General features: G+C 40.0%; 2 protein-coding genes across 2 annotated transcripts in view; one reads left to right on the top strand and one right to left on the bottom strand.

Annotated features, from left to right (window-relative positions):
- The window catches only part of LOC310905612 (uncharacterized protein), a 724478-nt gene that overhangs the window by 182273 nt on the left and 527696 nt on the right, over positions 1 to 14509 (top strand). The gene's annotated exons all lie outside the window — the stretch shown is intronic.
- The window catches only part of MMP2 (matrix metallopeptidase 2), a 36038-nt gene continuing 28457 nt past the window's right edge, over positions 6929 to 14509 (bottom strand). The window contains exons 11-13 of the mRNA XM_083852088.1: positions 13117 to 13276; positions 9308 to 9417; positions 6929 to 7941 (exon numbers count right to left, since the gene is read on the bottom strand). Coding sequence (XP_083708214.1) covers positions 7838 to 7941; positions 9308 to 9417; positions 13117 to 13276 — 374 coding nt within the window. The 3' untranslated portion in view covers positions 6929 to 7837. The remainder of the gene's footprint in view (positions 7942 to 9307; positions 9418 to 13116; positions 13277 to 14509) is intronic.

Below are 14509 nucleotides of genomic sequence, written 5' to 3'. Positions count from 1 at the left end.
TGGAAGTGTCCACACCTCTTCAGGTGCAAACCCCTGGGAATGGTCAATCTGGCTCCTTACTACGTTCTCACCCCTGAAAGTCACTGGGGGTTGTAAAGTGAAGAAGTACAGATTCAGACCCTGAATAGGATATCTGAAGCTCTGGAGTTGTCATTTCTGTGGTGACTTAATTTGTGATTTTCATGTGACAATTTCATAGATTTCAGGCTTTAAATTTGTTTGAATTTTTTAATTAAATGCCTGGTTGTCTTTCAGAAAAACATGCTTGCCACCAAATTGTTTGTAAGATGCGCTGTGTTTAAAGTAGATAAAGTGCAGAGTACCTGCTCGGGGCATGACCTTGTTGCAAAAAGCATCAGTTTGTGTTGAAGAGTAAATAGTTTTCAAAAGTATGTAAAAGAACACTATTTTGAAGTCTTCAGTTTAATGCAACCACATCAGTGTGTGTGATTTTGTATAAAACCCCAAAATACCATGGCAAAACGATGTGGGTAGACCTGCCAGGCCTTTAAAAAATGTTTTAGGGGGTTAAGCAGGAGGTGATTGTCTGGTCTTGCTTAGGCTAATCTGCAGTTTTTTTGGCTCCTAAATATTTCAGAATATGTGATCTAAACCATGATGTGCTATTGATTTCCAATGCCTGTAGCAGATTTTCTGTGAGATCTAGATAGAATAAACATCTAAGGCCTACACTACCTAATTTCTCCTGTTCCTGCAATGCTACTTCTCTTGATTATTTTAGGCATCAGGATTTCTGGCATATAGACACTTGTTCTGTCTGTTTACCATGCATTGCATAACAAGTGTCCACTTACAACTGTGAATTTCTGTTTCATGCTGTTATATAATGTTTTATGGAAATAGAAATATACATAAATACCATCACATATTCATTAATATATATATATAATAAAAAGTTGTAATTAAAACTATTACATGGCCTTTCAGGCTTTAATACATATTGGTAAAACTGCCTTATTCTGAGCTCTCACTGAAAAGTAGAAGAGTATGTTGTAGACTTATCGACAGCTGAGGGAATACTGAGATTTAAATGAAAAAAGCTCTATTTGATGACGTCATGAGTTCACTAAAAATAAAAATACAGCACATCTCGCACAGAATCTACCTTTCTTGCAATTTCTGCCCCTAATTTCTCAGTTATTCTGTCTGCAATGCAGAATTTACATGCAAAAATAGTGTCTGCAGACAAAAATATTTGAAGGTGACTTGTCTCATCTCCAAGAGTGACATGCCTTGTTTCCTAGAGTGGGTCTGAACTCAGAATTTACAGGTAATGGCTAATTCCTGCCTGCCAGCTTCTGGTTTTGTTCCCAGTGTCCAGTTCTTTACATTAGAAAGAAAGGTAAAAGAACAAAAGAGTAAAGAGGAGATGAAAGTGCAGTGAAACCAAAACAAAATCTGTAAAGGCCGCAAGTGCTTTGATATATTATGCATTTTCTCAAAGGACTTGCTTGAAGCAAGAGCCAAAGCAAAACCTGGAAGCTGAAGATCTGTTGTGTTAGTGTCCTACCTTTGGGTTGGAAACTTTCGTTAGCTTCAGGATGTTCCTAGATTCAAAATGCTGTGTGAAAGTGAGAGGAACTGGAATTTACTTATTTGAGCATAGAATCAAGCCATAATTAGACATCTGTAATCAGTGATAGAGGAGACAAAGGACTGAGAATGCCACACAGTGCTCCCTAGAAGGGTGTCTAAATGTAAGAATGGATGAAAGGCATTAGTCAGGAAGAACAGAGTGCTACAAAGTGATGGTGAGGATTTTTAAAAGGACATGAATACAAACTTCTTTGACTGCATGGGAAACAACGGAAAAAAGATTTTGGGGGGAAGTCATCCTACTTCATACTTCTGAGCTGTTGAAGAGAACTGCCAGTGGCCTTGAAAAGGCACAGTTTCTTAATGGAAAAGAAAACCATGGAAATGCAAGATAGGAGAATGTAATGAGAGTTGCCTAGTCCTCAAACAGTGAGAAATCACTCCCTTTCTTTGGAAGACTTGGCTCAACACTTAAAGCATTGACCCCAGGCAGAAAGCAGACTGACTTGCCTCCCTTTGCAGGCCAGCCTTGCCTCTTGGTGAATTGCTTCAGGTCAGCTTGCCCAATACTATGGTCAGCTGCTGCCTGGGGCAGTGAACTCTGCTGCAGTGTAGGCTGGATTAAGGGACTTGAGAAAGGGAGCAATGGAGAGAGGCAGTGGCCAGAATCATCTATTATAAATGCAAGAGGAGAAATCATGGCTTTGTGGCTGAACTGAGTGTGTGATGTGACGCTGGATGGGAGACCTGCGGTTGAATTTCCTAATTCCTTGGCTCGTGGCGATTAGCAGCTTGCTGCTGCGGGGGTGCCGGGTCTTCATTGTTGACTGGCCTCCAACTACAAAGTGCAAAGCTGCTTTCCAGCTTCAGCCCTTCTGGCAGCAGCATTATGGTTGTTGTAAGGGGCATAGGGAAGGCAGAATAAAGCTGTGAAGCGGTCTAAGGTTGAAGCAGTGGTTACAAACCCCCAAAACAAGCCCACTTGGATAGGTTAATATTGTGAATTCCTGTCTTTTAGAAGGGGAGGCCACCTCCAAATGACTCCAGGGACAGGCTGCCAAGCTCCAGGCTAATACAAATTAAAACAATTATCCCCTTAAAACTTTACGTTTATTTTGGCAATGGTAGGAAATTCTTAACTGCAAAGTGGGTTAGTCACTCAGGAGCAGTTCTGAGGAGTCCCAGAGGAAAGTGCTGGGCAATAACAGAAAGCTGAAAGCTCAACAGGTTTCTCTTTTGTCGCCCTCCAGTTCATTGTGCAGGCAGAGTCTGCAGCAGAACTTGCAAGGGACATGCAGAACTGGAGTGACGTGCTGCCTTTTATTCCTCCCTATCCTTTCAGAGTGGCTTGTTGGTTGCCTCCTAGAGTCTGAGTGTGGGAGTGATGAGGTTGGCTAAAGCACGGCTTTAGAAGTGTAACAGGAATTTGGGGACTTGGAAAAAGGTGAAAGGATGGTCCTGAGGTTATATCAGCTGGTAATGTGGGTAAAGCCTTCCCAGGGCTTGTTAGGCTGCCACAGAAATTGCTGTTACACATTGAGCTAGTGTAACTATGGGCAAATTAACTACTTAGTCTTGAAGCCTGAAGCTGTCAACTGTTACCTGTACCAGTGCCACCAAGAAGGAACACCTTCAGTGCAGAGCCAGTATTTGTGGCCGTATCAATGTGTTTGTTGGCCTTCACACAGCATGTGGTGTGTTCTGTGGAGAACAACCAGTGCTATGTGCTGAGCAGGTCATTAAGGTTGATTAGCCTAAAGTTAATCAAAGTATTCATGCTATCCTATTAATATAAAATAAAACATTGTAGTATAGCAAAAAATTATTTCTGTGCATGTATATGCATGTATACATGCAGGCATATATTTAATACATAATTTTGAAAATGTATTAAATAACTTAAAGATGTATATATAAATTAGTTTTATATCCGAAGACAGTCCAAAGTTAGGAGACCATTGGTTCACTAAATTCAGTCTCCAAACTGCTGAGGCCAGGTGTTTTTTCCAAGTTATGCTGGATTAATGCTATAGAAATACTATGTTTAAATGAAAGATTCTCTCCAAAAAGTAATGCCTTGATTTAAAGACATTAAAAAAAAATTGACTTCTCTTGGTAGCCTGGTACCCAGGTTTGTCATTCTTCTTTGTTATTCTGAGCTCTAATGTGCTTTGTTGTTGTTTGTTCAGATTCTGGTCATATCTTTCTCCATTAGATTAAGAAGTTCTGAGACAATGAGTTTCTGGATATTTGTTTCCATTAAGAAAAGGCTAATGAAAGATGTTACTAAAAACCCCAAACATTTTTCATGTAATGATGAGAATGAAGGAATGCTGTTGAATTGTCTGGTTTATACTGAATGTCATACAGCTGGGAAAGTCGAGCCTATGTCTTTGCAAGTAGGGGCTTGCTGTTAAACTGGGAGGGGGCTGGCAGCTAGCTTCCCTGCCAGCTGTGCCTGAAATCCTAGCCATCATGTGCAAATGTACATCTCATAATTTACCTGAAGATGCCATTTTTGCTCTCAGTTCTATTTTAAAAGGCAGTGCCAGAGGGAGATGGGTTACAAGTAATGGCACATGGCTCTGACAGGCCTGATGTGCAGAAACCCTGCTGGCAGCTTTGAGATGCCTCCAGGTCTGCCTGCCCCTGCTTTATTTTTCTGTCAGTCTCTGAGTTGTTGGGTTTTGTTATTTTGGGGAGTATGTTCCCATTCTGTGTTTTTTGCCCTTACTACAATTCACTACCTTGAAATACCTTAGCACTGAGGAGTTTCCACATAACCAGTATGGAGCAGACAGCTTCCCCTGCAGGCATAAATCTCTGCACTTGCAGAGATCCCCCAGAGCCCGGTGCCTGGTCATGTGTTGGCTTAGTCACTTCCAAAAGCAGCTGAATGTTCATTCACCCCGTCCTTGCTGCTAAAAGCATGCACATCTGTGTTTGTCAGTAGAAATACTTTGTCTAAAACAGGCCCGAAGGATGTACTTCCTCCTGATTCAAAGAACAGCACAGTGCTGTCAATTGCTTAAATTTATGGGTAACTACTGCTTTGTAAAGTCGTGGTAAAATAGCAGGAAGAAAATGCATTTTTAACAAAACCAGAGGGTTAGTGAGGTATAAGCTGTTGAGCATGACTCACGGCTCTGGCTGGGGTTTCTATTTAGTGTTCAGACTGTGGTGTTTCGCTAGAGCCTTGGCTGCCTTGTATGTATTGTGACAGAGCAGTCACCAAACCACTGCCCTTTACTCCACTGGACTGGAATTGCCCTGCTGAGGGCATGGAGCCTGCCCTGTGAACAGCTGGTAGAAAACGTCCTTCAGCTGAAGGAGCAGGAGTGCCTCAGCTCTGTCCATGCTGCGGCGAGCCCCTGTGCAGCACATGTGTAGCCTGCCCTGACACCAGGAGTCTGAAGTGAGCCTGACTTCCATTTAATAGGAATGTGGAAGCAGAGCAAGTTAGGTAAGGGGCTCGTAGAGTTTTGTGCCGGGGGTTTACAGGACTTTGATTTAAAAAAAAATAATATCTTTAGCTTCTTCCTCTGTTGGGGAAAAAAAAAAGGGGGGGGTGAGAATGCTGATTCAGTTCTGACAGAGTCTTAGGAGAAGTGTAGAGGGCAGGAAGAATAGGCTGCTCCCTAAGGGGTGATGTGGCAGCAGGGCAGGCAGGGGCAGTGGTCTTGCTGCCAAGGGCGCAGTCCTGCAGTGCCCCAGCAAGGCGAAGAGAGCAGGTGAGGGTAATAAGCTTCATCCAGGAGCTCAGGGACCTCCAGAAAAGCCTACAGGGATGGGGCAGCTCCAAGGCCCACCAGGGAAGTGAGCTGGATGGGTTGGTGTGGGACACGGGCAGAGCTGCTTGGGAAAGGACTTTCTATCTCATGGCTTACTCACTACAAAGAGCTACAAAATCAGGGAGGAAATGTATGATTTCTTGAGTTTTTGCTGTAGGAAAAAAAAAAAATAGCATCCCTAACTGGAAAATGCTTTGAAGTAATTTTAGAGCTGCTTCTCCATGATTATGACTAGGTGAGATCTGTGAGGCAGAGCAGGTTGTATCTGGGTTCCAACTGAATTTTAAAAGTGGCTGTCCACAAGTGAAATGAATCCCAGGGGCTTTTTCAGGATGTTTTGTGACTTTTGGCATTTCAGTGATCAATTATGAAATGTTAATGGGAAGGGTCAGTATATTCTTCCAGCTTGTGTGATACCTGCCAGGTTGTCACCTACATATGTAACGGTTCATGAACAAAAATAGATGTGTTTACAAATGACCTATGATAAGTTTAAGGTTGCCAGTCTGAAACTGAATTGAAAGAAGAGTAAGTAGGTTTAAGGATAAAGAAATTGTTTCTGTTTTTCTGACAGTGATGTAGTCATTGGGGAATGGATTTACACGGGCAAGAACAAAACAAGAAGTTGTGCAGAACTCTTTAAAACCCACCAGATGTGCAGGGTTTTGTAGGTTTACGGTCTTACTGTTACAGAAGGTATGCTGGTGGATTGGCCAGTGTTGCACAACATACACGTAAGTTGGAGACGAACAGGAAACTCTTGCAGTCATCAGTAGAAATGTGATTTAGCAAGCTCAGAGCTGGAAAGACCCATTGCAAGTGTTCTTCTGGTGTATAAATGTTTGGAAACCTTTGTATTAAATACAGATGTTAGAGCATGCAGTTTGGGTCAGTCTTGACACAGAATCCAGAAGTCTTGAAGGAGTGGTTATTTGAGGATGCTTAAAGCAGTAAGTGCTTAAATTCCCTGGGTTGAAGTTACTGCAACACTCAGGAGGAATTCCTGGCAGTCCCGAAAACAACAGAGTATTTGCACCACTAGTGTAAGATGTCTGTGGCAGACCATACATCCCTGCAATGTGTCGTCAGATCCTGTGGTCCTGAGAAGGTTGCCAGGTGTCTGCAAAACTGAAATTCTAGCATTTTTCAGTTACAATTACTCTGATTTATGCCTTAACGTATTAACTGTGGTGCAGAACTAGTTAGGAAGGCAGTTAATGGTGGCTGAAGGGAACAAGGATGCTCAGAAGGGAGATATCAATCTTTTCTTTTGGCAGTAGTAGTGATTCATCCAGGTGACAATTCTCTAGTGGGTGATATTGGTGGTAGGGGGATGGTTGGACCAGATGATCTTGGAGGTCTTTTCCAACCTTCTGATATGTGGGGCCATATCATCTCTGTAATGCAAGCTGCTGCCGTTTCATCTTAGAACAAACAGAAAAATTAACCCAGGTTTCTAAATAAGTCCAGTATACAGTTATATACTGGGGTAATATTGCCCTTCCTTTGAGGTATCCACTGTAACATGCTACTGAATTTCTTATTCCAAATGATACGAGAAAGCATGGCCATGAGAAATGTTGACAGTGTAATTTGATTTTATTTGTATCATTGGCACTTCATGTGTGGGACACTTTTTTGTTTTTAAATGAGAAACATTCCATCAAATGGGAAAAGAACACTTTCTGTTGCCCAATGCATAAGCAGAAAACCTAACCAAACAAAAACCCAATATTAGAAAGAACGGAAAAATAAAACAAGTTAAACAATAATACTTGGCTTTTATGTATAACGCATTGACTTCAAAAATCTGAGTCTTCTGTCCATATAAACAAGTTACAGAGTAGTAACAAAGTGCATGAAGCAAATTGCTAAACTTAACTACGGTATTAAAATAAAAAGTACTTTAAAACAATACTTTAATACAGTTTCTTGCCATGATTCCATCATGCATCAACACAAATCAAATCCCGAGGCAACCTGTGCCTTTGACAGTCTTTCTGTATTATGTAAATAAATGGAAGTAATGATCAAACTCTCAAGAGGGTGAAAAACATCAGGACAAACCAACTATTTATAAAAGAGTTGTATTAAAAAAAATATATATCAAAGTGCACTGCTGGTACATCTCGCATCTCATTTGAGGCTATTTGGGATGTATGTAAGATAACACAGGCCTGATCCAGTCTCCAATGGTTTCAATGCTTTCTTTAAGCACCAGGGGAATAAAGAACGAGGGGTGTTCTGTTACTAGCATTACTATTACTAGCATGAAAAACTGAAAACTTGTACCAGAATATATACGTAAACATCTCTTGTATACTGAGGAGGCAACCACTTTTAAATTATCTGATGTGTACAGTACTGGTACTTAATGTTTTGGTGCCAGTACCAGACTGGTCCAGTAATTAGCATTCAGATCTATTTCTAATTACAGATAAGGCATATAACAAAAAAGTAAATATTTGGTTATTAATATTTCATACAGTTCAGCAACCCAACCAGTCAGAATTTATCTTGCCAATTTTAACAATCTTCAAACTCTTGTCTTCCATTTGTAGATAATACTGGTCTTTGAAAAAGTAGGTGTACCCTGTGAAGGTAAATAAAACAGTATGCTTAGATTACGGAGTGCGGAACTCTTGATCAAAGCTTCTTTGTTTGATTTCACAGAGCTTAATGAACTGTAAGAGCTTATTCGTGAAGCATTTGCACGCATTAAAAAAGTTTTATTTAAAAAATAAATAGAAATTCCCATTCTGGAGAACAAAGGTCTTGTCCTAAATAGAACCTGAAGTCGCTTTACCATTTTGTGAGCCAGAATTTTCTGGGTAGAAATATTTGCTGGCGAAATTGCTGTAGAAACTGTAATCGAGTTGGGACTCGTGATATTAGCGATGTTTCCAAACTTCTACACATATCTGTGCAAAATATGAGGCCATGCCGTGGGCCAGGCCCTCAGCTGAAGTTGCTAGGAGTGCTTTTTTTTTTTTAATTATTATTATTAAAAAAGAAGAGCAAAACACCACCTGTTTGTGATCAAGGTGAACATCATACTCTAGTTCCTGCTATGCTAGAGCAGGAGGATGCTGAAAGAGTGCTGTGGCTGCGTGCTAATCCTGAACAGCCTACAGAACAGTCAAGAGGCTGGGAAATTTTCAAGCACCAGGGACAGGCCTGGTCATAGCCTTTGGTGCTGGACATCTTGTGCCTCAGGCGTGGGGTGGCTGGAGATGCTTTAGTCACTGTCTTAAACTATGCTAAATAAAAAATTTGCCAGGAGGCTGATTATTTTTATTTTTTTTTCCCCATGCCCATATCAGAAAACTAAAGTAAACCCGGATCTGAGGCTGTGACGTGTGGAGATCAAAGTGACTGCGTCATTGGTAGCTCTTCTCCATTTATATAACAGCCTGACGGTTGTGTAGTGGGCTTCCAGGGCAGTACAACAAAGCAATGGAAAGCACTCAGATGCTTCAAGACACTTTGACAAGACATGCATAGCCTTATTATTGCTTTTACTATTTTTAAGAAAATAGCAAGGAAGAAAAGAGGAAAAATCCAACTGAACACTGATTTTTGCCTTGTTTAGTTTTTGCAAAGTGTTCAGCATCAAGGAAGTAAACGATAAAGAAGAGTAGTAGGTTGAAATTCAATGAGCTTTGTGAAAAGGAAATGTTAGCAAAACTATTATTATTTATTTGTATAAAAGTATTCCAGGAGAGGTTATTTTCTGTAAAAGTTTAATCTAAAATAGTTTGAGCTGTGATTAATAGGGTATTTATCAACTGATGTTCAATGGAAAAAGAGAGTCCAGAAAGTTAGTTTGATCTAGTAGTTTGCAGATCTGAGCAGCAGTGGCTCTTACTTCAATTCCTTGTGGTCTGTAAGTATCTAATAAGCGTCACAGGAGACAAATAAGAGACCTTGTTAGAGACTTAAATCAGATTATAGCTTACCACTGTCACCGAGACCCAGGACAGCATCTAGGTTATCTGGAACTCCATTCCAGGAATCCGCAATGAATTTAGGGGATGCAAGCTCCATTTTTTTCTTTTCTTCATTGTACCTGAAGCAAATTATATCTCTGCGTTACATATCTGTATTTAATGTAGACATTTAGCATAATTTTTCAGGGAGTCCTCATGTGACCGTATAAAACAATCAAACAGAAAAGATAACCAAGACAGTAACATTGTTTACATTTAATTATTATTATTCCTAATTCCTTTAAAACCCTGTGAAATCCTTTCTTCTGGAACTGTGATTTGTGCTACATTGAAATTTTGCTAAGCAAAACATTTTCCAGAAATAAAGCTTTAAAATTCCAAACATAATTCTAGGAAGGGTGACTGTTTTCAGGCAGCAACTGACATATGGAGATATCAGATTTTAATGAGAAATTAATATATTAAAAAAAAAAATCTTATTTAACAAGTTAAGCTTGTAGTCCATGTAATTGATGGATGGCTATTAAATTACAAATTCCACCCTAATTCTTCCCTTAATTTTTTGTTAAAAAACCCTATTGTTTTCTCACAGTCCTTTTTCTCTTTGTGATGTTCAAGAGGTAAATGCCATGTTAAAATGCATGCATTTATTTGAAAAACACAAAGGCTTTGGTGCACTGCTTTGAAGAGAAAGCCTCATCTGATGCTAATCCACACAACTCCGAGGAATTAAGGTTTAGTTTTCAGTGTCCTTCAAAAGTGAGTGGGCCTGTGTGCATCCACGTTGATAGACGATCAGTTGTTTCATTGACTCTGTTTCCCACTGTACAAGGTGAAGGTAGATCGGTGTGGAGTCATTTCTGCACACCCCCAAGTAATCCAGAATCTCCATCTCCGTACACAGGGAATAAATGTCCCAGATATGCAAGATCCTTAACTGTTCAGAGGAAAGTAGCAAGACAGCAGCCTGGTTTCCCCTTTTTCCTGATGTATAGATTGCAGTCATTGCTGGGCTGGAGCAGGGGAGATGTCCCAAGGAGCAGTAACACAGGACATGCCTTGAAGCAGGCTTCCAATGCGTGAGACATCAGTCCCTCCACCACCACCTCTTCAAAAAGGGCAGGCTTCAGACAGCTCTTCTGGGACCGGCGCTGGCAGGAGGGAAGTGTTATGGTCGTGTGTTCTGCTTCTCCGCATCTGTAGGTACCTTGGGTCACTTTTTCCTTACTGCACTATGAAACTACTTGGATTTTATCCAAAGGTACACTGGTACAACTGAGCAGTAGGTTGGTTAAAATCAATTTATATAATGAATGTAAATTACTTCCTGTATTTTCTTTGGATATTTAAAGAAAATCTTAGTGTCTTCTTGCGCAGATTTAAAATTTGAGCTGTGGAATCTGAGCCAGCTCCGTTTCTTCTCCCTCACATAACTTCACTTTGTTCAACAATCTCGTTATAATAACACTAAAATAGCTCGGGGCTGGATGAAGGGAGAGGAGGAGGCTTCCAAAAATCCATTAAAAGCAAGTGTGATAATAGCAAAAAAAAAAAAAAAAAAAAAAAAAAAAGGATTATGGTATGAAACTGTTTTGATTCTATGTAGCAAAGTCCTTTAATAAAATGAAACAAGCACATTCTTAAATGTTACTGCATCTGTTGGGGATGCATTTTTTTTCTCAAATATTTGTCAACAGTTTGCTTTCATCTTTAAACGTATAGAAATTCCTTAAGCTTATTTTGATTTCTTAACAATAAATTATGCATTCTGGAATGCATAGGAGTACGGTCTGAGATTAGTGATGAATTACGTGGAGGCCCTGGAGTGCAGTTAATCACAACAGTGGTTGGTACAGAGGAGCCCAGCAGTTTTGCTACCTCATAGTCTGTAGGCTCTGATAGGAATCAGAAGTATTGCAAATGGCGGTATTAAAACTACTTGAAATAATTTAACAAAATGGTCTGTGTGACATTAAAAGATGAATAATGTTCTTTAGCTTTTAAGTTCTTTTTTTCCTTTAAATTATAGAGGAGAGTAGAGTCTTCAAAGTAATTGAAAGAAAGTTATGATTAAGTGGCACTTGTAAAAGGGTATTTTATTTACTTACAGGACTCCACAGCCATTAGGATATAAAAAAGACACTCATCCAATTTGATAATAACATGAAATTAATGTACATATAAAATGGACTCAATTTCACTGATACTTCTTTTGATATTTTATATAGATCATCTCTCAGAAGGGACCCTTATAGCTTGGAGAATCTTTTAGATTTCTCTTGCTGTTTCTACTTTTTAGCTTTCCTCTAAATTGTCAGTTAATGAGTGATTTAGTTTTCAGCCTGTTGCTTAATGGTGGCATTCCTGGAGTACAGTCCTGTTCCTGGAAGAGACCTCGGATGGTGAAAGCAGAAGTTAGTGTCTCTGTTCTGGTCTCACACTGTTCTGATAGGCAGCACAGAGGTAATTCACCCAGTTCATCAAAGCACCAAGGCACGTCTGCTTTGTAAGATCATCTTTTGTGCCAAGTCTTCCTGCCAGCTAAGACGGTAAAATTCCATTAAATAAGCTTAGTACACTCTTCATCAGGTGCAACGCAGGATATTTATTTCTAACACTGCAGTAGTCTTGGGGCATTTTCAAGACATTCCTTCTTCATCTCTGAGTCTGATACCTTTCCTGGACAGAGCGTGTTCTTGTAGCAGGTCACCTGCACCTTGATTGCAGTTTAGATACCTTGAAATTTACTTAGAAATATAGCTCAGTGCCCAGCTCTGTCACAGATTGCTGTATAACCTTAGTCAAGCCCATGTGTCTTCCTTTTTTATGCTTTGTCTATCTAAAACATAAAGCCTTGGGTGGAATTATTGGGTGCTGATTATACTAACACAGATCCCATGCTGGTTAGGGTGTCTCGGCCACATCACAATATGATAATTGTTTTAATAAAAAGGTGCGAGTTTACTTGCTTATGTTGCATCATATTTTGCTTCTCAAACAGTCTTTTGAACAGGAACCCTAGTGCAAGTACACATTTACAGGCATTTGTGGGTATTTGTGGACTTCTTTGCAACAAAACTTCCCTGATCGCGCACTGGAAACATGAAAAGGATTGCAGAGACTGTCAAAACGCATTGAAGCTGCGATTTTTTTTCCCGAAGTACTAACAGACTTCTTGCAGTTTGTTCAGATCTCCTCAGTGCCAACTCTGAGTAAAGCAAACATGTGAGTGACTGGTACATCAGCTGCCAAGAGGATTACAGTCATCCCCACATCCCCAGTGAGCTTCGCTAGCTGCAGGTTGGTGTTTCTTTTGCATACAGCACCTTCAGACCTGATGGCTTAGTGAAAGAATTTCAAAGGCAATCTCGCTTCAAGTGACTGATGATCAGCATTTTTTTTTTTTTGGAAGTCCTTTCAGAGCTTTCTCCTAGTTGTGAGCTGGTGACAGGAACAACTTGCCCCTTGTAAGAGCCTGGGACTGATGTGGGACAGTTGCTGGGACGCAGGGCTGGAGGGATAGGTTGTTGGTGGTGAGCAGCCTGGCAGAGACACCAGATCTCCACTTCCCTAGCAAGCTGTTATCTCAAATACATGCTAGATTCCCACTACTGTATTGGAGTGCTCTCCAGCCATACCCCTGCCTCAGCATCCTCACTCACTACCGCTGTCAATGCTGTCCCAGCAGCCCTCTTTTTTTTTTTTTCCAGAGGATAAAACCTGTGAGTCTGACTCCTTCCTCCTGCACGTGAGTGTGCATTCAGCCCTAGAGATACAAGCTAACAACGTCCCACCACCACCACTTCTATGCCTCTTACTTCCAGTATCTGTCTCCAGCAAAAATATATGTCTTCTTGTTTCTGCCCCAGTTAAAAGCTGCATCGACGTGTTGCACGTCAGGCGGTAGTCCCAGGCTGGTGAGTTTCTTTGGATAGCCCCTATCCAAGTTGCTGGCTGTATAAACCCAGTACTCATTTCCTAAGAAAGGGAAGAAACAAACTCTGATTATTGATCAAATACAGAGGAATATTTCTTCTTTTGTACTGTGATATGGGAATTTTTGTTGTACTAATTGTAATACTAGACTCTCTAATATTTTTCCATCTATGAAACACTAGAGTGCAGTTGTACTGTGATCACAGTTTCTGCTTTTGCCTTAAATTGTAGCTTGATCTTAGTAAAATATCACCTCAGTGTGCTTTTTCTTCCTCTTTCTTCTTGTCTGTCTCATTTTTCTGAACTCTTAGGGAAAGACTTCCTAATGTGCAGCTCTTTACCTTTTATTTTTTATTTTTTAAAAAACACAAACAAACAACAGTTGGCATATTGTAAAAATAAATTGTTAATATTGGTAACTTTTTGTATGGTGAAGATGGGCTGAAACTAGACATGGGCACCTGAAGGTTAAATGCAGAAATTCACTATTCATTTGTTTTATTCTGCCATTTGTCTCCTTGGCTTGTTTTATTCAGTGATTTTATTGAGCAATTACCAGGAAGCTTTTGCCCAGAGTTCCTATTTCTGTTGTCTTTTGTCATATGACATTTTCTAATGTCTTTCCAAATATGTGCTGATGGAAGATGGTCTGATTTTGCATTCTTTATGTGGAATTGTAATTTACTTAGTAAACACCCCAACTGGATTCACTTAACACCATGGAAAGTTTTGTTCATGAAGGGATGTCTCTTGGATCCTGTGATATAGTTAGTGGGAAGGAAAGTCAAATATTTAATGAGACAGGTGTAAAGGGCAGTATTTGAGAAATACTTAAAAAAAAAAAAAAAAAAAAAAAAGTGAAATTGCCATTTCACCATTCAGGAGCAAAGGGTGGCTCTCGCCAGCAAGTATTTTCAGACAGCTGAGTTTCAGGTGACTTTCAAACCAATCTTTGATGGCTTGATAGTTCTTATTTACTTAAAGCAGGTTAGTTACATTTTTCTGGAAAACATAACAAGGGGACTGACATAGGTGAGAGAGAGGGAGAGAGATGCAGATGTAATAGGATTAAGTGTAGTATATGCAATATTGAAAGTGTTTTGACTTGGCTGAAATAAAACATTTTAAAGTGTTTCTTTCCCCCATGTAAACTAAAGCAAACAGCCTTTGAGACATGTGGAATAGATTATCATTACTCTTTTCCATCCTGTACAGAAAACGTACAGCAGCATCGGCCATATGGTTTTTACATGATTGGAGATGTTTAGTCATGTT

The sequence above is a fragment of the Anser anser genome (genome assembly GCF_964211835.1).
Source record: "Anser anser genome assembly, chromosome: 11".
NCBI classification, from domain to species: Eukaryota; Metazoa; Chordata; class Aves; order Anseriformes; family Anatidae; genus Anser; species Anser anser.
This window is presented reverse-complemented; position numbering and strand designations above follow the sequence as displayed.